The sequence below is a fragment of the Ziziphus jujuba genome, chromosome 1, assembly GCF_031755915.1.
Source record: "Ziziphus jujuba cultivar Dongzao chromosome 1, ASM3175591v1".
Lineage (NCBI taxonomy): Eukaryota > Viridiplantae > Streptophyta > Magnoliopsida > Rosales > Rhamnaceae > Ziziphus > Ziziphus jujuba.
The window spans coordinates 40,923,961-40,946,974 of NC_083379.1; the positions used below are offsets into that span (position 1 = coordinate 40,923,961).

General features: G+C 34.9%; 4 protein-coding genes across 4 annotated transcripts; 3 read left to right on the forward strand and 1 right to left on the reverse strand.

Annotated features, from left to right (window-relative positions):
* The first annotated feature begins 749 nt into the window (after positions 1-749).
* LOC107434348 (uncharacterized) lies at positions 750-1,856 on the forward strand. The gene is made up of 3 exons (XM_016045809.4): positions 750-1,094; positions 1,322-1,452; positions 1,549-1,856. Exons 1-3 carry the CDS (start codon positions 795-797, stop codon positions 1,679-1,681), a joined length of 564 nt encoding a protein of 187 aa, XP_015901295.1. The 5' UTR covers positions 750-794; the 3' UTR covers positions 1,682-1,856.
* A 382-nt stretch (positions 1,857-2,238) lies between these two features.
* Positions 2,239-11,741, reverse strand: LOC107434251 (1-phosphatidylinositol-3-phosphate 5-kinase FAB1B). Its single transcript, XM_048465195.2, has 11 exons — positions 9,835-11,741; positions 8,944-9,690; positions 8,122-8,275; positions 7,697-8,041; positions 6,679-7,560; positions 6,257-6,588; positions 5,621-5,744; positions 5,361-5,531; positions 3,408-4,952; positions 2,955-3,221; positions 2,239-2,859 (listed from the first exon to the last, which is right to left on the reverse strand). The coding sequence occupies exons 1-11, from the start codon at positions 10,431-10,433 to the stop codon at positions 2,533-2,535; spliced, it is 5,493 nt and encodes a 1,830-aa protein (XP_048321152.1). The 5' UTR covers positions 10,434-11,741; the 3' UTR covers positions 2,239-2,532.
* A 3,751-nt stretch (positions 11,742-15,492) lies between these two features.
* Positions 15,493-17,062, forward strand: LOC107434259 (protein LURP-one-related 11-like). Its single transcript, XM_016045709.4, has 3 exons — positions 15,493-15,817; positions 15,927-16,166; positions 16,268-17,062. The coding sequence occupies exons 1-3, from the start codon at positions 15,587-15,589 to the stop codon at positions 16,400-16,402; spliced, it is 606 nt and encodes a 201-aa protein (XP_015901195.1). The 5' UTR covers positions 15,493-15,586; the 3' UTR covers positions 16,403-17,062.
* A 418-nt stretch (positions 17,063-17,480) lies between these two features.
* LOC107435090 (uncharacterized) lies at positions 17,481-20,693 on the forward strand. Its single transcript, XM_016046638.4, has 5 exons — positions 17,481-18,143; positions 19,150-19,302; positions 19,386-19,527; positions 19,894-20,135; positions 20,278-20,693. The coding sequence occupies exons 1-5, from the start codon at positions 17,673-17,675 to the stop codon at positions 20,482-20,484; spliced, it is 1,215 nt and encodes a 404-aa protein (XP_015902124.1). The 5' UTR covers positions 17,481-17,672; the 3' UTR covers positions 20,485-20,693.
* The last annotated feature ends 2,321 nt before the right edge of the window (positions 20,694-23,014 follow it).

Below are 23,014 nucleotides of genomic sequence, written 5' to 3' on the forward strand. Positions count from 1 at the left end.
ATTTTTTTTTTTTTTTTTGGGGGGGGGAAGAAAAGGCTTGAGTTTATTTTCTCTACCTCATATTAAATAAAAGAATTTAAACCAATGAAGCTAAAGGGACATAAAAAAAGCTGATATACAGTATAATATTTTTCTTATCTAAGGTAAGCCAATGATTCTCTATGTGAGTATTTTGTTTTGTTCTGTATAATCTTTTCCAACTTTCTAAATCTGTCATCATTATCTTTTTGGCTTTGTTGTTAATTTCCTCCTCACGCTTATATGCCTACTTTTATACTTATTGCAGCAATGTTCCTTAGAAAAAAATAGGAAAGGGTAGATTTTATTTTATTTTTTCAAATATTTTGAAGGTGAAGATTTTGAATTACCAAAATAAATGAAAGCAAATCTTTGAGTGAGTTCATCAAATACCTTATTGTGAAATTGTGAATAGACCCACTAACTATTCATTGCAAAAATAAAAGAAAGCAACAACCAAACAATATGACTTGGTTTTCACCGGCAGCAATAGGTAGAAGATAAGTGATGTGGGGCCCAAAACCTTCTTTTTCTTTTTTTTTTTCTTTTGTTTTGAATGGGACCCAAAACCTATTTTTATTTACAAGCACCCACAAATGTATATGAAAATTTTATTGTTTCACCCAAAATATATAATATGTAAATTATAATGCACTACATGATATGACATAACCCATCAATAATGGAGTTTTTAATATCTTCGTTTCACAGAACTTGTGGCATACCATATAATAAAATAAACTTTGAAAAAAAATAAATAAGAAGAAAAAGACTTAATGACCAAATCATCTTTCTATTACAAGCTTCAGCCAGAGCCCCACCAACAAGAAGGAAGAAAAAAGAAAACTTATTCTTGTTCTCCATCTTCAACATTTTATTTCTTTCTTTCTTCTTCTTCTTCTTCCTGTGGCATAGAATCAATGGCTTTGACATGTTATTTTTCTCCTCATGTAACCGTTGAAAAATCTTGTCTAATTGTAAAGCCTTTCAGGAAAGTTCTGAGGCTCAAAAACAGTCAATTTTCAGTCAAGAAAACGAGTTCAGCAATCAAGATCAGATCCTCCTTCAGAGAAAAGGTCAACAGTTCATTTTCTATTTCATTATTGCTGTCAAATATCTTTCACTCTAATCTTCATATCCCTTGCATTAAGCCTAAGAAAAATTGCACTCTTAAAACTTCTTAAACAAAACAAGATTAGCATGTATTTTTAAGTGAAGACCGCTTATTGATGATTAATGATTGATTAATTTATCTTTTCTTTTTCACCTTCTTTTTTGTTTTTTTCTTGGTGTGGTTGTGCAGGTTTTTGAGGATCGGTCAGAAGGTATAATTTGCTACAGAGATGACAGTGGTGAAATAGTCTGCGAGGGAATCGATGAGGGTCCTCGTTATCATCAACAGTTTCCAAGAACATCTTCTTCTTCTCATTCAAGGTAGCTCTAACAAGTTATACATGTATATTGAAGTAATTAAATACTGGTCGAGAATATTTTTTTCTAATTATTGATTCCAAATCGAGTTCATTTCAGAGATGCTGAGATCCTTGATATTCTTCAACAAAGATGGCTAAATTTTTTCAATGGCACTGAATTGAATCCTGCAGACAAAAGTGTTGCTGTTCAAAAGGACATCAACTGCAATGGCTTTAACAGCCTTCGCTAATGATTTGAGAGTATAGAATATATAATGTTTCTGCAAATTCTGTGCTCTGCTTCAATCATAGTTCTTATGTACCTTTCGTCTTAGAAGGGCTCTATCTTTTTTACTTACAGAATGTGAATACCATGGGATTAAATGCATCTTCCTGAATAACATTCTTTCTGTTTTTTTGCTTTTATTATTATTATTTTTTTAAACCAGGAGATAAGACTCAAAATTCCAATGCCTTTAATGAATTATTGTACACTTTTATGCAAAATTACCTTCGATAGTTCCACAATATTCAAATGTGGTTTTGGTCTAAATAACATAAATTTTTAAACATGGTATGTTAAGGCAGAGTTAAGGTGACCATCATTTTTAGGAGTTTTCATGCATATCTTGATTAACAGTCAGAGAATTAGTGCGATAATCGTACTTTGCCTCTCAATCAGAATAGCCACATAAATAGTTGATATGTAAAAACTGCCAAGAAGCACTCATGAGATAAAAATATAACTTACACATATACGACTAAAATATTTCACTACATATACTTACATGTTGCAAGGCTAAATACATGAATAAATAAATAAATAAATATATATATATGTATGTATATATTTTTTTCTACAAGGATTTTTGTGGCGGGGTCATCCAATACAATACCCCCCCTCTCCGCGGGCTGAAATTTCCATGGCTTCTAAAGCCTTCTTCAGCATCCTCCAAAAATAATCAAGAATTTGTTTGGAAAACAAAAATATAACTACAGTTTCTATGAAAAGAATAGGAACAAGTAAAAATAAAATGAAGAAAAAACCATGTGGAAATCCAGAATAACATGCATGCCAAAATGTACAAGCAGACGTGCAGTGTTATTCAACCAAAGTTCCACCTTGTGAGTTCTCTTCTAATAAATCAGACTGGGATTTACTAGGAATGATAGATGGTGGAGACCACTGATCTGGAACCATCAGAAAATAGGTTGTCATAGCTTTCCTGAATCTTCTCTTGTACTGCATAGGCGAAATTACCGTCGGGGATGAGTTCTTTGGCCCGCCGAGAATACCTGAAAATTTCACCCACGATTCAAGGTGCTTATCCCATGTATACTGCCTCATGAAATCAATAATCCCAAGAACTAGCTCATGCTTCTGTTCGTCCACCCCAACCAGTAGTGAGTAATCCATTACATCAATATTCTGCAATAGCACAGGTTGAGATGAAATGAAATAACAACATTAAAATGCCAATCCCCAACAAACCCTGGCCAAAAAACAAAGTTTCAGAAACTTACAGCAAGAAAAGCAGTATCATTCCAGACGGCTCTCTCCAACAAACGTTTTGCCTTGTTTCCCACAAATATGGGAGATGTTGGCATTGCTTCAATCAAGTTCTGATCCAACAGAACTTTGTTGCTCCCACTGGTATCAGGATTATAACGTGACCTGGAAGACCCCTTGAGATCATAAAGCCGTGTCACATTCCTTTTAAAAAGAAGATTCTCCATAACCAGAACATCCATTTTGGATTCTTTCCCTCCTTTAAGATGCTTTGTTGTGACCTGACAATGTAAAACCAGCAAAATCTAGAGTAAGAAGATAAGATATAGGTAATGATGGCATAATGTTGTATTTTTACCATATGAAGTCCCACTCTTAAACGTCTCCAGTGTCTGATTTCAAAGGCAAATCAACTGATTTGTCTGGAAAAAAAGAATCCAAAGAAACAAAAATAGTTTAGTGAGTACCTGATATATCCCCAGAATCTTTGCCAGGCATGTTGGACTTCCTGTTACAATTGCATCAGATAGGTACTTGAAATATCCAGGAGCAAATTTGATAAAAGATTCAAGCTCTGTCTTCGTTACTTGTTTGATAATAAATCTGTCATCCAAGGTTTTTGCAAAAAAGACATTGCTCTTGCCACCTTGGGCTCCCCACTTCTTACAACGGCTAAGTGACCTTACAAAATCAAGCTCAGAAGGACAACAAATCCTTCTTAAAGATTCAAACCGCTTTGCAAAGTAACAGGTTACAAAATGTTTTACCTTACCACCTTCATCTCCAAATGAAACTCTGGCATGCAAAGCCTTTGTATATGAGAGTGGATCTAAAACCAGGGAGCTACGAGATCCAGACAAGGATAGAATGCTGTCATCACTAGACCCATGACTTCGATAAGTTTCAATTGTTGTGTCACCAGAAGAATGAATTGGCTGAAAATTCAATGATTCCGATATTGGTGGAGTCATAGAATCCCCACTGTCTTTTGGTCTTTCTACCTCACTAGTCATTTGGATATGATATTCAGGTGACATTAGAGCATAAGCAATAATGCTTGTGGGTTCATCTTCATAAACTGGAATTATAGTATCATTAATACCCACAGGCATAAGCAGCCTAGCTTCACTTTGGGGTTCAGACCTCTGGAAGAATGAAACATAGACAGGATTATACTCGCCAAATTTGTCAAGTTTTTGTACACTAGCTAGGGAGTTCTTGTTCAATGAAAGGTAGAAGTTCAAGAAGGGCATTCTTAACCAGCTAATAGAGTCTTCCATATTCTCAGAATCCTTGGTAGATAATGCATGTGAAAGAGGGGGGCCAACCTTGGAATAATTGTGGTCCTCTGCATGGTCCATGTTTAATCCCTCTGCACCCGCAAAGGTGGTAGAAGAATCTGCCATGGATAAATCAGGAACCGCACAAATATTATCCTTCAATAACCCAATCCCTGTGTGAGTTTCACCTGTCCATGCAGCATCAAGGGTATCTGACAAATCTGTCATGACAGGAAATTGCCCATCAGAGAGGGTCCTACTTACATTAATGTTAGACTCCAAAGGGTTAGATTGATCGCCAACACTAATGCTACTAGAGAGATTTGCATGTTTTTCCTCTCCCTTATTTGGATCTGGACCCTCATTTATTTCTCGATGAACCGGATCTGATTTATCAGCATTGCAACCAAAGTCCTCTTGGTTATCAAAGATCTTATCACGTTTTGTATCTGCAAGAAAGGAGTCACATTCATTGAAAACTTTTCCAGGCTTGATGGCCACATTCATCTTAGCAAGATTTTCATCATTCAGAGTGGGTTTTCCCTCATAGTCCAAGGTTGAGCTGCTCAAACCATTCCCAAGGCTGTTATCTAAACCGGCTAAATAAACCAGGCGGTGGTCCCACACATAAGACTGGAAAAGTAACTGCCTTCGCAATCGATTGATCTCAAGGATGTCAATATGAGGTTGGCCCTTTTTCGCATCCCTGTTTAAAGTTTTTAAAAGAGATTCCTGAAAGAGTAGGCCAAAAGACAGACATGAGAACCAGTAACATCATGTTCAGGTTTCAGAAGTTAGTCAGTGGCAATGCTTCTGTTTACATTGCTCACATTGTAGAAAGAGGCACGCTTACCAGAATCGGAAGGGTTAAAATGTGAGTACAAAGGATACTATAAAATGGTTAATGATAGTTCAACAATAACAAATACATCCTAATCCTTTTTCTGATAAAAAACAATTCATCCTAATCACAAGAAGCATTTCTTTAATTAAAACTATTAACTTTGATTCGTGCACACCGATGGTGCACTGTTTGACACATGAATATAGAACTGGCCTAGCATAATATGCAGCTTCTAAAATACAATTTTATGTAAACAAAGTATTGAGAATTTAAATAATAACAATTGAAGGCTTCACCTCAAATTCAGACTTCTCCTTCTGTAGCATTCCTTCAAGCTCCAAAATTTGGCGTCTAGATTCAGGTGTGCTTGTGCCACTATTAAGCAACCCTGAACCAGATCCTTTCTCCGTAATTTGGCGAAGAGCATTGAGTACTTCTGAAAACAGAAGCTCTGCCTGGTTAACAACCTATCATAACAAGGTAACTGAATCATCTATCCGCAATGAGAGAATTAGAATGGAATCAACTAAAAAATCGAGCATTAACATTAGTGCACCTCATCAGTTTCTTTTTGTACCCACTCCTGATTTTCAAGGTTGAAGTCCAGTTTGGAAGGAGGAAGAAATACAGAAAGAACATCAATTGATGCGTACCTAAAGCAAGCAACCATTTTCCCAAATCTGCAAAAGTATAATTTAAATGAAAACAAATTGACTTCTCGCTCTTAATTATTCCGACAAATATATTACTCAGGTTGGTTGAAGCAAAAACAATATATTACTCCAGTTGGCAATGACTGACATGAATGACCGACAGGCAGCAACCAGGCCATATATTTGATTACCATACATATATATATATATACATAGTCATTTTCACATCGAGATATCTTAATGTTATAAAATATGGATTACATGCTTATTCTAATCGGCATTTTATAAAATCTGGACATCCATAATCAAAATTATACATATATATACAGTCCTGAATACTGATCACATGAGGATATCCTGACTTTATAATATGGTGCAAATCAGTCAGGGTAGTCATTTACATTTCATCCTGATTTATTTACATTATATCCTAACTTCATAAAATCAGGATATCCTGATGTGATAATTATTCTATATATGTGTGTGTGTGTGTATATATATATATATATATATATTTAAAAAGTGATGAAGATCATTACCCATAGAAACGAAGACAATCTCTATGTAAAGAATGGCCACAGCTTGCCACCCTGCTTGCAGCTGCATGGTTTGAAAAACTGAGCTCCAAAAATTTCCCAAATGATAAACCCCATGCAGCATCAGACATTACTATTCTCCGAGTTGCTGGAGGAAAACCATTGGTCCTTGGACACCGCAGGCACCTATGCCACATCCAGATTTTTCCTTCCCTTTCACCTGGTAAGAGAATTTCTTGTAGCTTCTTGACAGATATAGTGAGTGTGCCTTGCCTATGAGTATAACAATGAACGTGAGCTTCTGATGGCATTTGACAAGATTGACATTGGTAATTCTGCCAAATATTTCAGCTTCTCAGTTTATAATCCATTACCAAGGTACAGAAAAGACAGACAGAAGCATATATCGGGAAGAGAGAACTCACCTGATCAAATAGATGGTCTCGTAAAAACCGACCTAGAGGTTTATCAAAACTTCCATAGTATTTAATTCGAAACAGATGGGACCTCTCACAGACAGTCCCCTTCCACACGCACCGTGATGACAAGGATACCAAAATGCTCTGATGGTCTGAAGGTGATGGAGGAAACTCTTCCTTCAAGAGTCCTGGAGCTTCTTTTAAAACTCCTAGCTCCTCAGAATTGTTTCTACCATCTTCTTGCAAGGAGGATACATCTGAATTTCCTAGCTGGTTTGTAGTTATTGCACACTGATGATTTTGGGTGTTGGAAAAGATGTCATGTTCCAAAGCCTCAAAAGTCTCCAACTTGTTATCAGATGAAAGATAATTGTACATCGCAGCAGGACCACTGTTAATAGCAGGAGTTTCAACCAGCTGTGAATGCATTTCATTTTTGTCCCCAAAAGTTTTATGAGAAATGTTGTTGAGGTAAGAATCTGAAACAAATTTCCCTGGCATAGCAGAGTAAAAAGCAGCAGAATTGATGAAGATGGAATTAGGTTGGGTGGGTAGATAGCTAGGCCCATTATTTAAAGATTGTGTGCTGCAGACATATGAAGGATCTGATGTATGGATACTGTTAGATCTCTGCGGTTCATTAGATCCGGGAGATATTCCACCAGAAACACTGAAACCAGGTACTACGGAGATGGATCTTTCAATGCTTGAAGATTTATCTGGAAGTGCCACAGTTATTGGAGAGTTCAATGGTAATTCGGGCAAAGAGGCACCTTCATCAGCCAGAAAAGATGTCTCCAGAGCTAAGTGGTAAGCTGCAAAAATTCCATATTGAACCACATGCTTCACTTTTTTCAACTCATCCCCATTAGCACCTCTCAGTAAAATCTGCAACAAACAGAGATAATTAAGCTAAATGAATACAGTACAAACCAAAGGCTTCAGACAGTCTTCAAATTCGTAACCCATTAAATCAACCTATAAATAATAATTTCCCTATCATTTGTTAGTTCAGAGGACTTACGGTACAACCCAAAGGCTTTGGACAACCTTCAAAATACATCAGCGTCTTCACCAATTTTTTACCCCCCTGCCCAGCAGAACCAAGATCTTCCAGAAACCTCTCTACATGAAATTTTTCACAGTAGCCCAGCTTCTGTGATGAGAGATGATCAATTGAGGGAACTATCTGAGCACCTGTGCAGCGGGCTATGCGCTCTAAAAGTGGCCTCTTTATATTGAGAACAAGTGAAATGTCCTTCTCAAGGAGATACTCCTGAGCAAATCGAGAAACTGATTTCTCAACCAAAAGGATATCAGGATGGTGTGCATCAATCTTTGCCACTGCCATTTTTAGGTGATCCATTTCCTGAATAAGAAGACCACCATATGAGAAATTTTAACCAGCAAATTACAAACTAAAGACAAAAAAAGGAGGATTATAACAACCTGCTGCAAAAGAGTATCAAAACTTGACAAGAGGTTAGAAACCCTTTGGTACTCGAGAGCCCCACCAAGGATCAAAAAGCGAGGTTTTTCTATTTTGGAGGTCATTCTTCGATGAGCCACATTCTTTTTACAAACAACTCCTTTGACAACCATACTAGAAGAAAAATCCATTAAAATATACATCAGATAAGAAACTATAAAAAATTGCAGAAGGAAATATATGGATCTTTTTACTTCTGTAAAGTTCACAATAAGAAATAGAAAGAAGTGCAGCTCAGTGGCAAAGTTTAGAATGCATAGCCTAAAAAGATTACATATATAAAGATATGATCCAATCATGAGGTGTAAGTAGTACTGAAACTCATTTAAAACATGAAAAAATTTCACAGTAAAAATTACAACCATAAAGAATGTGAGGATAGATGTAAGGACTTGAAAAATAAAGAGTAATTGGTTCCATTATTGTGACAATATGCTATGTCTTAGTTACTAAGTTAATGGTGGAGTAAAGGATTAGTTTAAAAAATTCAAGGAGGATTCCTTCTTCTGATTTGGAACATCTCTTGCAAAGGCTCCATATTAGTTACCATACAAAATACATGCGGACACTGTTGGTTGGTTATCTTTATGTTTTACAGTTTCCTTAAATACTGGATAAAACCTTCTTAAATTCAGCCACAAGACATCAGATCAAAAAAATGAAAATTACAGCAACCTAGTTTCCAACATCTAGGTAAGCATTTAATTGAATGATCAAAATTGAGTTTATGTGCGAGAATGTAAAATAGATCAGTATCACAAATATGAAAAATTGTAGCTTACCTCTCACGACGACGTCCAGAGGCTATACATTTTACTTTGACATATCCACCGGGGTCCATCCCTCCACCTTTGCTCATATCAGGCTTTAACAGTGTAGCAGCCTCCCAAGACAAAGATGTAATTATCTCCAACCAACTCTCTTTGTCATTTTCATCGCCCACAGGAAGATTCTCAACCTGCAGTAACTGAGCTACCAAAGCCCTAAAGTGTCCATCAACCACGTTCTTCATGGCATTCTTATGCTCCTCACCTGATCGATCTCTATTGCAAAACTCCCCACTTCCAAAACTGCTTGAGGTGCGTAGATATCCCCATTCTCCTGTAACATTTCCATCATCATCATCATCATCAAACAGCATTGCTTCCCTTTCGTCTTCTTCATCTTCAGGTTCAGGGGGGAGCCAAAGAAGCCCATTGTTCTCAAAATCCACAGGTTCAGTATCAACATCATCCACAGGATACAACGTGGAAGATGCCTCACATTCATCACCTATATCATTATCATCTGCTGTTCTTCCAAGCTGTGGAATTGCATCCAAGGCTCTTGATTCAAAATGATGATGTAATGGTGAGACGCTCAAGCTTTTTGCATCAATATTTTCGTCATCTACGTGCACTTTATGCGATCCATCACCATTGGCCATCTCATCAAACTCAGCTTGACTGTAGTAGTCATTGACTGAAGGGAAATCTCTAGCCTTAGAATCCACCCGATATATGCCATACTCAGCATCATCATAATCACTCCTGTTCCACGAGAAAGGAACAGATCATTAACTACAAGTAATGAACGAAATATGTAATAAAGGGTTAACTGCACATAAATGCTAGCGTCAATTCAAAAAGATACACAGGAAAAATATTATCAACTTGTTAACAGAAATTCCATACCGATTTGATGATGGATCCCCCATAACTGTGACAAGGTCATTGCTCGTCCCAGATGCAAATCTACTTTGCCTCTCTTTGTTGGCTTCCATTAAAGAAGGTAGGTTAGTTTTGAGACCAATACTCGGTTGATCACGCTGGTATGGTCCAACTGAGTATTGCATTGACCCAAGAGTAGTGCTACTACTATTACCAGTCCCACTAGATCGGGTGCTGGCCAAACTTGTTGCTGATGGTGAGGTACTAAGACACAGGTTTGAATCCTGTTTCCCATTATCAAGGGTAGTTGTTCCCTCTTTCCATTGCTTGTAACAATAATTACATACCCGAATCTTCTCCCTTTCTTCCACTGGAGTCCTTGAGCCACAAGATGGGACGGGAACCGAGTTCTCTGTACACTTGCCACAGAAAATCCGACCACAAAGTCGACAATGATGTCTACGATTAAGTATAGTGAACTGGGAATCACACTCGTAGCATACCCTACAGCTCTGATCAGGCATCCAAAAATCTCTCGATACATTAGCTGGCTCAGATCGCCAAGGGATCCATGACTTCACCAAGCCAACCAATTGACAAAATACATTGTAGGACGTATCCATGGACAATCAATCCTACTGCCCCTCTCATTATGACATACTCATTTGCCAATCCTCTCAAGCTATTTCCAAGATAACAATTCTGACAATTCACCCCAGATGAAGGAAATAAATTCCAAGACCAAAATCAAACTCTGAAGATTTTTGAGCAACACTCTTTTCTACAGTTTGACACCAATCAACCGCACATCATGAGAACATTAAGGGAACCTTGGTTTCGGTTCCCCATAGAATCCGAATATTGACTTCTTTATCAGAAACCCAATACATTAGAAAAACTACTGCACACCTCCAGTCACTCCTAAACGTAAATTCATACGCCTAAAACCCCCAATCAGGCCAAATAATTCAACTTCAAATCAAAATGAAAAGGAAAATCTCTATAATTCTGATAAATTCCTAAAGCTAAACTCTTGAAGTGCAAGCTATAGGCTTAATCAATCAATAAATAGGTAATCCAAAGTTCTGAAACTAAATGACGCACACACAAAGAGACACTGAATTCAGATGACCCGAGAAGAAACCAACAGAACAAAAACACAAACAGCTTCTCAACCACTACCACAAATAAGGTAAAAACACGCTTCCTTTGATGACCCAACTCAGAACCATCTGTCTTCAATCACTACCACGCGTAACCAAACTCAATTCCCGATGCCAATAAAAAAACCCAATAATCAAAAGCAAATTGATACATAAACAAACAAACAAAAAAACATAACATTCCCCCAACGAAAGCAACGTTATTGTACGGAAACCCAATAATACAATCCAAACTCTCTTCCACTAGAAAACAAGAATCCCAAACAATGTTTTTTTCTCCTTTTTGGATACAAATTCTGATCCAATAACATTTAATACCAGTCAAATAAACAATGAAAATCACTGTCAGATCTTCTCAAAAGTGAAAAGCCAAAAGGAAAGGGCATTATATAAGTTTCCGCCACGTACCCAGACGAAACCGTGACACACCGAAAGCTCCCAGAAAGACAAAGAGAGAGAAGGGAAGGGTAGGGTAGGTGGAGAGAGAAAATTAGGAGAGAAACTAAAAAAATATAAAAATGTCCCCCCACCCAGAAAACGATCGTCGCCGATTCAATACCCAAGGCGTTTCAATTCTCGATCATAAGCTCATCAACTTGCAAAAACCCCAATTCAAAGTTTCTCCTAAATTAATTCAGATTAAAAAAAAAAAGAAAAAAAATAAAAAAAAGAGAAATTCACATAGAAATGTAACAGCTTCTTCCAAATTCATGTATAGCTTTTGCTATTCTGTGCGATCAAATTTTTTTTTTTCTCATATTTATAATGAATCAGAAAAATAATAATATTAAAAATATGTAAAATATTTATCTAATATCAGATTGGTTGACCCTTTTTTATTTTTTATTTTATTTTATTTTTATTTTTTGAATTCACAGTTCTATATAGTTTCCTTTCTTCTTCAAAATCCTTTTCGCTTTTTCCTGTGCCAGAGATAGAGACAATCCTAATCTACGTGGCTGCATGACATAATTTCTCCTTAATTTTCTATCTGTAAATGGAATTGTTTTTTTTTTTTTTTTTTACTTTTTTTTTTCTTTCTATATATATATATTTTTTTCTTTTTGGCCTTTTCCCGTGATATGCAGCAAAACGACGTAGCTTCGCAGCTAAAAAAATGCAACTCGTCCATATGGTCAAAGTTTTTGACTGGTAAATTCAAATCTCCATAATATCCTTACAGTTTAGGCAAAATGACGGGAATGGTGTAACGGGAATTTCGGAAGCTGAAGGACATAGATTTTGCGTGTGGTAGTGACTTTGACTTTTTGGTGTCTGACAACCGTGAAGAGCGTGGCTGCTTTGGTAATTCTACTCCATCAAGTCTCTTTTAAGCACAGTCAATGATTTGCTGTCCAATGGATTGCGAAAAAGCGCGTTCGTGGGCCCCATTAGCCCGTCAATAGTAAGCCCAACGCCAGCCCACATTCTTATCTGCTCCTCTTATTTTCTTGCCCAAGCAAGCTACGATCAAATTTTTTAAAAAATCTAACAAAATCTATCATATTATATCTCTAAATTATGGAGGTTGTTTATTTTAATAATTTATTCCTCTTTTGGAGAATAAATTCCAGTAGTTTTATATTAATTCCGTATTTATCTTAAATTATAGATTCCTGGGTTAGATTTTTGTGTGACTGCCAATTAGTTAGCTTGCAATTCAAAGATTGTTTGCTTTGTGTGGATGTTTCCTCGTCATAGCTCAAAGCTATAATTTAAATAATAATAATAATAATAATAAATCATAGAGTATAAATACCATAGAATTTTTTTTGCTTAAAATAAATACCATAGAATTATAGCATTAGCTATTGGGATGAGTTATATTGCTCAACAGCTAATGGCCAGCTTGGTAGCATTCTCTAAAATACATTTCATAAAAATTTCGTAAACATCCTGGGTTACTAGTATTTCCGAATAATTTTCTTTGGTTTAATGGTTTTTTTCAAAAAAAATATTGTAATTTAATAACTTCAGATTAAAAATAATGTACTAAAAATATTTTATAATAATTAAAATGGTAAATTATATTTGGTAAATATTAAATATGACATAAATCTATGTTTGAAAAAATACTTGTTATTGGAAATGGTTGACGTTGTCCATATATTTGTGTTTAATATATACAAAAAATGATAAGAAATAATATTAAAGATATCAATTAAGTTTCTATGATGTTTAACAAGTGATAAGTGCGATTATATTATTGACATATATTATCTATATCCTTTTATATTTTGTTTTCAAAAATTTTCACAATATCCTGGAATTTTCTAAATTTATGTATAAAATAAAAAATAAATTTGCAATGCTTTAAAGAATGTTGAATTTTATATAATTGCTTCTTTAAAATTAAAATTCATAGGCTATTTGGTCTTTCATTTTTTTTTTAATTATTCATTGGACATTAAGTTTTCTTCCTATTTTATCAAGATTATTTTCTTAACTCTTATATACATGTTACATGTTTTCTTTCCTTTCGGTTTTTCTTCTATATATTTTTCACCCCTTTTTGGTTTTACTCTTTATCTGATCCTGCAATTCATTTTTGATTTCCAGATATGGATATTATCTGCATCATTTGAAATGACTATAAGGGAAAAACCAATTAAAAACAAAATATATACCTTTTCATCTAGACATTAATTCATTTCTCTATGCCGCTCTTGCCTACAAGTTTGAGATGGGATAGATAAACTGGATTTTGCCCAAAAAATGAAAATGTCCATAAACAATGGAAAAATTATAACAAATTGAATGGTTGAAACTTATTTGTATATAACATCTTATTAAGTGGCTGAAACCTATCCAACCACCTTGAAAAACATCTTTAGGGGACAAAAAAGACCAAAATAAAGACCAAGCAAAACAGTTCATGCAATTTTTGTTTTTTAGTAATAAACAGATACTGCAATTTGAATGGAAAAAAAAAAAAAGGTTGAGAGAAAAATACATTAAACAAGAGGCCCAGGATACGCCTCAGGCTATATATATCCACACCTAAAGAATACTAATTAAACGCCGCCTCACGTACACATTCCCTGTAATAACTAGTATTAAATTGCGAGTGAAGGCATGACGCTGACATTCCATTAATGGGTCGAATTATATATTATTTCTATGTGATTTATTTACGAACATATATTAATCAATCATTTTGGGATGAAGAATTTAGCTTTGGTTATTGTTATTTGTAACTTTTTTTGTTTTTTTTTGGTTAATTTATTGCTATTTGTACCTTATTTTAAGTTTCCAAATGCACATATATATTAGTCAACTCTATCCCTTAGGCACCCAATTGGATATATATTAATAAAAAATATACAATATTTTTTCAATATTGTCAAAAGTAAATACATATAGGTTTCACTCAGGGTTCAAATGAGGCCGGAAAATAAATCCACTACTTCGTCCAACAACACCAATCAAGATAATTTTGGATCGTGGAGTCTCATCCAATTTGTTATATGGTCAAAAATACATAGATGAAACATAAACATCTACATTTAAACTTCAGGTCATCTAAAATGTGATTCAAAACTACTTATTTTCACATAAATTAAAGGACCAAGAAGATGAAGGGAAACTCAATTTCCACACGTTGTTAGGTAGTAAACCATAGCTACCATATACCATATATATATATATAGATACATATACATTTATTTCATATTGAATCTTTAATTACTAACTATTACCTAACATGATTATTAATTAAATCATTTTAATAAAGAAATAGCAATAAGCATTATAAGATGATTTTGCCTTTCCCTTTTTCAATGTTTCTCAGTTTAATGCTCAATAGAAAAGGTCCAAGAAATTAAGAAAACACAAAAAGTGCGCATGTAGGGACGAAGCATAATGGTTGTATAAAAATGTATTATGGGTGTTCGTATGAATCCAAAACTTAAACATGGAACGAAAAGATAATGTTTTTATTTGCTTTTCGTACCAATGGAGAGCTCGTTTAGTGATAATGTTAAACTATAGTGCGTCGCTCCCACTGGTTTCAGTACAAGTCAACCGAATGTATCAATCAGCTTCGCTAGAGCATCTTCAACTGAAAGTTTAAATATTTATATTTTTAAAAAGGGATATTTATTTGTAATAACTTTGATGAATTCTACAAATAGTAAATTAGTAGGTAAACTATATACATTTATATTTAAAAAGTTATAAATTCTGAAATATTAAGATGAATAAAAAAGGATTATTATAATCGTAAAAGATATATTATTGTAAATTTAAAAAAAATAAATTTTTCAAATTGAAAAGTAAGAAAAGAAAAAAAAAGTGGAATTTGCCTTTTCGAATGTAATCATTCTCTAAATAAAGTTTTTAATACTTTATTTATTACTCTACAATTTTCATTGCACAATTACATTTATATTTGATTTCATTTATTTGTTTTATTCAAATTCTGAAGAAAAAAAGGGAGTAATCATGATGTAAAAACTAAAGAGAAAATAATGAATCATAATTATTTATTGAAAATAAAAAAAAGTGATGATAAGTATTCCTAACAAACATTTTTTCGAGCATATAATAACCTTTCTCTCGTATGGGTTGAATGGAACATATAGCCGACCTTTTCAGATTCTAAGTTTCTGTCAATGGCAAAAGTTCACCCCCAGGCACTACTTTCTTCCACTTGTCAATTCTCTTCCAAACAAGAAACTTTCACCATTTGGATGAAATCTCTTGTGCTGAATGGGAACGGTTGCACTGTCTTTGATTCCAAGGGTCAAATCGTGTACCGGGTCGATAACTACAACTCCAAATGCAGAGATGAAGTCTATCTAATGGATTCCAAAGGCAAAGTCCTCTATACCATTCTAAGAAAGGTAATAATTAACATACAATATCAGCATATAATCGTTTTGAGAAATTAAAGTTGCTATACTTTGCGTTGACCATTAATTTTTTTGTTTTTTGGTGCTTCTAATTCTGCAGAAAAAGTTCAAACTGTTCACTTTTTGGGAGGGGTATAGATCCAGTGCAGGCACAGCGACAAGCCAAGAAAAGCCTGGTTTTCAAGTTAAGAAGACGCTTAAGATATCAAGAAGTGGTTCACCATGTGAGTTTATTGCAGGGTTAGATAAGAATCAGCCGCCTGATCATTATCACATACAAAGATGGACTAGAAAACCAGTATGCAATATAGTAGACAATTTGGGAAGGTCCGTGGCAGAGGTAAGTTAATTAATTCTAATATATATCTATATTTATCATTAGTTTCCTTAATTTCTTTTGTTAATGATCTATATATGATATTGTATTTTTCATCATCACAGGTGAAGAAAAAGCAATCAGCAAGTGGAGAAGTTTTAGGTGATGATGTTTTGAAAATGGTGGTGGAGCCCTTTATCGATCACTGTCTAATAATGGGTTTTTTCGTGGTGTATAGTCTTATCAACTGGAAAATGTGAGTGTGTAATATAAGCAAACAGGATTCTCATATACATACACCACAAATAAGAAGACTACTCTTGAGGATTTTGCAAAGCCCAGTTCAATTTTGGTGTCTACAAAATGAACTGTATATAACTGGGAAACAATTGAGTGATTTTCTGTATGTAAGAGACACCGCCGGCACTGAGTTGAGCTTTTTATTGTGTTAAGAGAGATTTGGTATTTTATTACAAAGTCCTGTAAATAACACTTCGAAGACCAAGAGTGAAGAGTCAAAGACTTTTTTAAGGTTAACGATCGGTGGTTTTCTTGAAAGATTCTGAAAGTGTGAAGGGGACTGAAAATGAGTTTATGTTATTTTCGAAATTTGTTTGGATTGCTTACGTTTGGTATATTAAGTTGGTTGGAGATAAGTGCTTGGCATTATTCTAATTCTGGAATACAAAATGTACCGTACAACATAGAAGAAGTTTAAGAAGAAGAAGAGAATATTTAGCAGAGAGGATCATGTTAAAAATTGTTTAGAGACCAAGAATTTTATTTTGCAAGTTTTCAGCTAGCTCTTTGGTTGCCATTTACACCCGTTGTAATTATCTGTAATTTTCTACTTAAATGATTGGTTATGGTTTTTGCGTTTTGAGTGATTTTCTTCAATAGATTGTGTTTCTTTTTTTTTAGCTTGATAGACTGTGTTTCTTTTCTCCTTCAATTGATGCTAACTAGCTATTTAATATAGTTATTATAATATTCAAGTCATCTTTTAATTTCATCCCCCCACCCCCCCAAAAAAAAAAAAAAAATCATATCTTAATCAAATACTTATCTATTTGTTTGTTCCATCTATTTATTTTCATTTATTTCAAAAAAAAAAAGACTGGAAAAAAAAAAAAAAGAGGGAAACAGAACGCACGTGATAATAAATGGTGTCAAAATTTTGAGAACCTTTATTAAATAAAAAAAGATAATAATCATAATAATAATTCTGACGATTGTCTAAAGTGTTTGACGAAATGTATATAGAATCATTGACAAGGCCCATGATGGGCCACCAAGTTGAGTTCGAACTCGGCGGCGGTCCAACTGGAGAGTTGGAAAACATGGAAATACCATAAAAACGACGACGTTAGAGGACCATATTAATTTCGGTGATTTTTTTTTTTTTTTTTTTTGATTCACAAAAAACACACAGCTCACCGGAATCTCTGGGTTTGCAACGGAATTGATTCAGGCAACGAAGAGCATACGAATAGTGACCCACCATAATATTATCGGACAGATTATTAATAAATGTGGTGGAGATCAGCCTCTTTCATTCTCGACAGACAACTTCAAGACGACGCCGCTTCGTCTTCGAAACCTGAATCTCTCTCTCTTTCACCACCCCATTTTTCCTCCATGGCCGATTCCTTCCACAACCCTAACCCTAACCCTAACTCTACCGATACTATTTCCGCCTATTACCAGACCAGGGCGGCTCACCATGGTGTTGTCACCAGCGACTGGCTAGCTCAGGCCCAGGCCGCTGTCGGCGGCCACGGGGACGATCAAGCCGTTCCGGATCCCGAATCCCGACCGGTCTCTGGGGAGCAGGGAAAGCCATTCTGCGTCATCGATGAGTTCAATAACTGGCGGAAGCAGCCCGATTTGGCTGAGGCTGTTGCGGCGATTAGGGCTTTGGCGGCGGTTATCAGGTCCAGTGAGGCCACCACCATGATGGAGCTTGAAATTGAGCTTAAAAAGGCCTCCGATTCCCTTAAAGTAAGTTGCTTTCTAAACCTCCACTTTGCTTCTTGTCTTTCATGGGAGTGATTGTTGTCTAAGGAAATTGAGTCGCTTTCAGTCTTTATATTAGTCTTTAAGTTGGCTTATTTCTGCTTATTTCTTTTTATTCTGAATGTTTCAGTATGCCTATTTTATTTGGGAAAATTTGGACAGCTTTTCTTTGTCTCAGTGATGATTGGGATTTGGGTCACTTATAAAATTACCAACGGAAAATTGTAATGGCCTTGAAACATAATGATGGATAGATTATGATCTGGTTGTCCACCTGCAAGAAATGCATGTTGCCAAGATTGGAATTCCTGAAGTTATAAATGAAATTTAGCGTTTTCCTATTTGATTTTGTTGTTTGTGGCTTTTGCTGAGCTTATTGTTTCCACAATGACTTGTTATATTAGAAACTCTGTCTAAATAAAATATATGAGGCTTTAGGTTTACTCTAGAAGAAACCTTTAACAAATTCTGTTGGCACTTATTTGTGCTGCAAAGAAATATATGGCTTTTTGTCCATTCAACGAACACTAAATAATAAGTTTCAGAGACTAGGATTGCCAGGGAAATTTGAGAGATAAAGAAGAGGTAGGTTGGTTACAAACTTATGGTCATTTCAATGGTCATTTATGGAGCCCTTAGGCCTTAAGTTGATGAGATAAAAGGTGCACTTGAGCTGAAATAATTATGATATCTTTTACTTTGAAACAAGAAAGTTATAAAGGCATGTGGAACGATTTTAGTTGATTAGAGATTAAGAGAATTTTGGATTAAACTGCACAATGACCTATTGAAGAAAAAGAACGTTGCGAGCCAACTGTATAGCAGATTATGGTACAGTTACAATTCGACCTTTATTTTTCAATTGATGGAGTACAAAAACAATTTCTTTTTTTTTTTTTTTTTTTTTTTTTTGTTTTTTGGGGAAGGTTACTATATTCTAGATTGATATGTTTCTTTTTTGTTTTTTTCCCCCCCTTTTATGTGATTTCAGTCATGGGACACCACCTCTATCTCTTTGACAGCAGGATGTGATATTTTCATACGCTACGTAACTAGGACTTCAGCTCTAGAATATGAGGATTTTAATTCTGCCAAGTCTCGTTTGATTGAACGTGCAGAAAGGTTTGGGGAGATATCATACAAGGTAGGGAACTAATTCCAGCTTTGGAGGTGACTTTTATGGTGCCATTTCATTGTTGAAGTTGTAAACATCTATACTTCTTTCAGGCACGGAGAATCATTGCGATGCTTAGTCAAGACTTCATATTTGATGGATGTACCATTTTGGTCCATGGTTTCTCTAGAGTTGTTCTGGAAGTTCTCAAGACTGCAGCACAGAACAAGAAACTTTTTCGAGTTTTCTGCACAGGTTTTTATCTTTAACCACAATGATTCATGTTATTGAAACAAATTTCACATCGCCAAATTGGAAACCTAGCTGTGGCACCTTCTATGTGGAGTTTTTTAACTTTAACTCTTGTCTATCTGGCATCATTTTCAAGATACACTGATGCTGAGTTATTTGCTATTCATTTAACCTTTTTATTAAGTTATTGATGTTAATTTTCATTAAAAAGCACCGGGTTGGATTTTGGAGAAGTGTTCTCACATGGTATTGGTATATTACTGATTGTAGTAAATATTATAAGTAGGCTGTGTCTGTAGCTGTTTAGGTATTTTATTTTATAAGTGTTTACTTCATATCAAATTTTAACTTTTGTACCGTAAAATGTAGAGGGAAGACCAGACAGGACGGGTTTACGATTATCGAATGAGCTTACTAAGCTTGATGTTCCTGTGAAGCTCCTTATAGACTCTGCAGTGGCATATACCATGGACGAGGTTGACATGGTATTTGTGGGGGCGGATGGAGTGGTGGAAAGTGGAGGAATTATTAACATGATGGGGACATACCAAATTGCATTGGTGGCTCACAGCATGAATAAACCAGTTTATGTGGCTGCCGAAAGCTACAAGGTATTACAGAATTTATTCTTCATATTCAATGTATGTGGTGAACTAATCATTTTTTAAAGTGCTTATCGTATAGATCAAATATCCAATATATATTTATTTTCAACTCCTAAAATAATTGTGTATTGCATATACTGTTAAGCAGTTTGCTCGTCTTTATCCATTGGATCAGAAAGACATGGCGCCTGCATTACGTCCCATTGATTTTGGGGTGCCTATCCCATCGAGGGTTGAGGTTGAAAAGTCAGCACGGGATTACACTCCTCCACAATATCTTACACTACTTTTCACAGATTTAGGTGTTCTGACTCCATCGGTGGTCAGCGATGAGCTCATCCAGCTATACTTGTAGCAGCCACACTGGAAATGTAATTTTCATTTTACTTCATATAGGAAAGATGCTAATGCCATGGTGTTTACTTTGCTTGAATGTTCAACTTGGAACAAATTTTGGTGGATATGTATATGGTTGAATCATTTGAGACGTGTTTGATGTATGGGTAGTAGATGTTTTCAGGTAACTTTTTGTTAGCATTGAGATTGCATGGTTGACTCTTTCAAGCTGGTCTTCTCACAGTTCAATTTTTCTTGTATTGGCGTTTACATTAACAAAGTAGGAGAGCCCACTATTTGGCTTCATTCTCACGCAGGGGCTGTTTGAAGCCGTAGTCAAAAATCGAATGCTGATGTTCAGCACAAGCAATGCTGGACATCTTACTGGCAACAGCATTACCATAAAAGTAGCTTATGCGTGACCCTCAAATGTGCTCAATGCTCAGCTTTTTACTGTTTTTAATTTACCCTTTTTTTTCTGTTTTTTTTTTGGTTGTTTGGGGGGGGGGGGGGGGGGGGGGCGCGGCGCCCAAGGGTCGTAACTACCAAAAAATGCAATAACATATTTACCAAGAAAACTTTATCCATTCAAGTAAAAACTGTGTCCAATATTTTTGTGGAAAAAGCTCAAGGGAAAACAAAAAAAGAAAAATACAAAAGCAATCAGGAAAAATTAATTAGAGGCTATCAAGGTAATTCTTTACTTGTAAAGGGTCTGCGGAAAAAAAAAAAAAAATTACAAAACAAATTGGATTTTTTTGTGGATTGGGAATTAGGCAATGTTGGGGGCTTTGGGTTTTGTATGTTTAATTAAACGTATATATATATATATATATATTCTAAAAATTACACATCATGAGTTAAATTCTATCCTAACCCATAGACTTCGATGGACAAAACAGAAGATGCTTACTTATAATGGAAGTAAAATTTATATTTTAAGATAAACTACAAACTTTTGAATATTATCTGGATTTTATATGGTGTCCCCAAAAGTAGTTTGGAAAATTTTAGTTTGCTGTAATTTTTTCCAGGATTATTTTAAACGATAAGTGTTTTATTTATTTATTTTGATAGTTTATATATCACTCCTAGTAGTGTCCCAAAAATCGGATAAACAATACATAGTCATTAAAAAAAAAAAATGAAAATTCAAAAGAATTTATTTCAAAGTTGTCCACATTCATCCACTTTGAATTTCAACAAAATTTGAAAATTGAAATTAATTTATCGAAGTCATGCATTTGATATTAACCCGAAAACAAGGCCCTTAATCCCATACTTACGATTTTTTGCAAAGCATTAAACTACTCTTTTGATCAGATCATCATCAACCTTACTGGGTATACGTACATTGAAGCTAGAGAAAAAAAAAAAAAAAAAAAAAAGAAAAAAAGAAAAAAAGAAAAACAAGAAGTAGAACTAATAATGAATATCATTTACATACATATATATATATATATATATATATATGTATGCACACACACAAGGAAAATCTCAGCGGAGATGGAGATAGTAGAAGAAATTATGCCGTAAATTCATAGAGTTCAAAGAGAACACGTAAATTACTAGTTTAATAAGCATGGAATATAATATATATTGTCAAGACCAAACAGCTGGTCCTGTACTTCTTTATCATATATTTATTGTTTCTTGGGGAGAAACTTCTTTCTTAGCTCTGCGGCATCGATCTCGCCAAAGCGATCCTCAGGAATCCAGTTTCCCGTATTTGGGTCTCTCATCCAAAACGTTTCTTTCTTCTCCACCGCGGCCGCAAAACTGCCCTGCTCCGTCGTTGTCGCCGCGGCCTTCCTCACCACTTTGTTTGCCGGCTGCACTATTCTTTCATTCTTTGCTGCAACCGCATACGATCGCCTATCAAACGAAGACAGTCTTAGATCATATATATATATATATATATATATATTGTTTTCGTCACCAAGAATGCCTAAAGAACTCGGCAGTTTAAATAAACTATAAAGAGTACAAACGAAAAACTTATATCAAGAACAAAAAGGGCGAAAAAAAAAAAAGGAAAAGAAAAGAAAGCACCTGCTTAGAAGTAGAGAAGGGCTGATGGGAAACTTAACCATTGTTGAAAACAGATAGTATAATATGTAGGAAATTTATATTTCAGAATTATTATTATTTTTTTTTGGGTACGTGAAGAGGCAGTAGAGAAAGGGGGGTATATATATATATATTATTAGTGAAGGGTGTTCAATTGATTTGATGGAGAATCTTGGATAAATATATAAGAAAGTGGAGCGGAATTAGAATTTTTAGGTAGATGACACTAGTTTGGAAGACTTGCCTGGCAGTGTCAATTAGCCACGGAAATAGTAGTTGGCTAGGTTTCCTTTTCTTATACGATCTAGTGGTAAAATGTAATTAATGGAAAGCTATATACACTATATATATATATATATAGTAATACTACAGGGATAGGGATACAAACAATTTTCAAGTTTCTAATTTTGGACCCTTTTTTGAGTATTAGTGCCAAACCTATTTATCATTTATATGCAATTTGATCCTCATGAATCAAC

What these genes read in the sequence shown, in the direction of transcription:
- LOC107435090 (XM_016046638.4), top strand. Translation starts at nt 17,673, where the DNA reads ATGTGGTGGAGATCAGCCTCTTTCATTCTCGACAGACAACTTCAAGAC. An exon ending in AGGCCTCCGATTCCCTTAAA is followed by an intron (nt 18,144 to 19,149) that starts GTAAGTTGCTTT and finishes ATGTGATTTCAG; the next exon opens with TCATGGGACACCACCTCTAT. An exon ending in TTGGGGAGATATCATACAAG is followed by an intron (nt 19,303 to 19,385) that starts GTAGGGAACTAA and finishes TACTTCTTTCAG; the next exon opens with GCACGGAGAATCATTGCGAT.
- LOC107434259 (XM_016045709.4), top strand. Translation starts at nt 15,587, where the DNA reads ATGGCAAAAGTTCACCCCCAGGCACTACTTTCTTCCACTTGTCAATTC. An exon ending in TCTATACCATTCTAAGAAAG is followed by an intron (nt 15,818 to 15,926) that starts GTAATAATTAAC and finishes CTAATTCTGCAG; the next exon opens with AAAAAGTTCAAACTGTTCAC. An exon ending in TGGGAAGGTCCGTGGCAGAG is followed by an intron (nt 16,167 to 16,267) that starts GTAAGTTAATTA and finishes TCATCATCACAG; the next exon opens with GTGAAGAAAAAGCAATCAGC.
- LOC107434251 (XM_048465195.2), bottom strand. Translation starts at nt 10,433, where the DNA reads ATGGATACGTCCTACAATGTATTTTGTCAATTGGTTGGCTTGGTGAAG. An exon ending in AGATTCTGGGGATATATCAG is followed by an intron (nt 3,222 to 3,407) that starts GTACTCACTAAA and finishes TTACATTGTCAG; the next exon opens with GTCACAACAAAGCATCTTAA. An exon ending in ATGATACTGCTTTTCTTGCT is followed by an intron (nt 2,860 to 2,954) that starts GTAAGTTTCTGA and finishes GTGCTATTGCAG; the next exon opens with AATATTGATGTAATGGATTA.
- LOC107434348 (XM_016045809.4), top strand. Translation starts at nt 795, where the DNA reads ATGACCAAATCATCTTTCTATTACAAGCTTCAGCCAGAGCCCCACCAA. An exon ending in GATCCTCCTTCAGAGAAAAG is followed by an intron (nt 1,095 to 1,321) that starts GTCAACAGTTCA and finishes GTGGTTGTGCAG; the next exon opens with GTTTTTGAGGATCGGTCAGA. An exon ending in TCTTCTTCTTCTCATTCAAG is followed by an intron (nt 1,453 to 1,548) that starts GTAGCTCTAACA and finishes AGTTCATTTCAG; the next exon opens with AGATGCTGAGATCCTTGATA.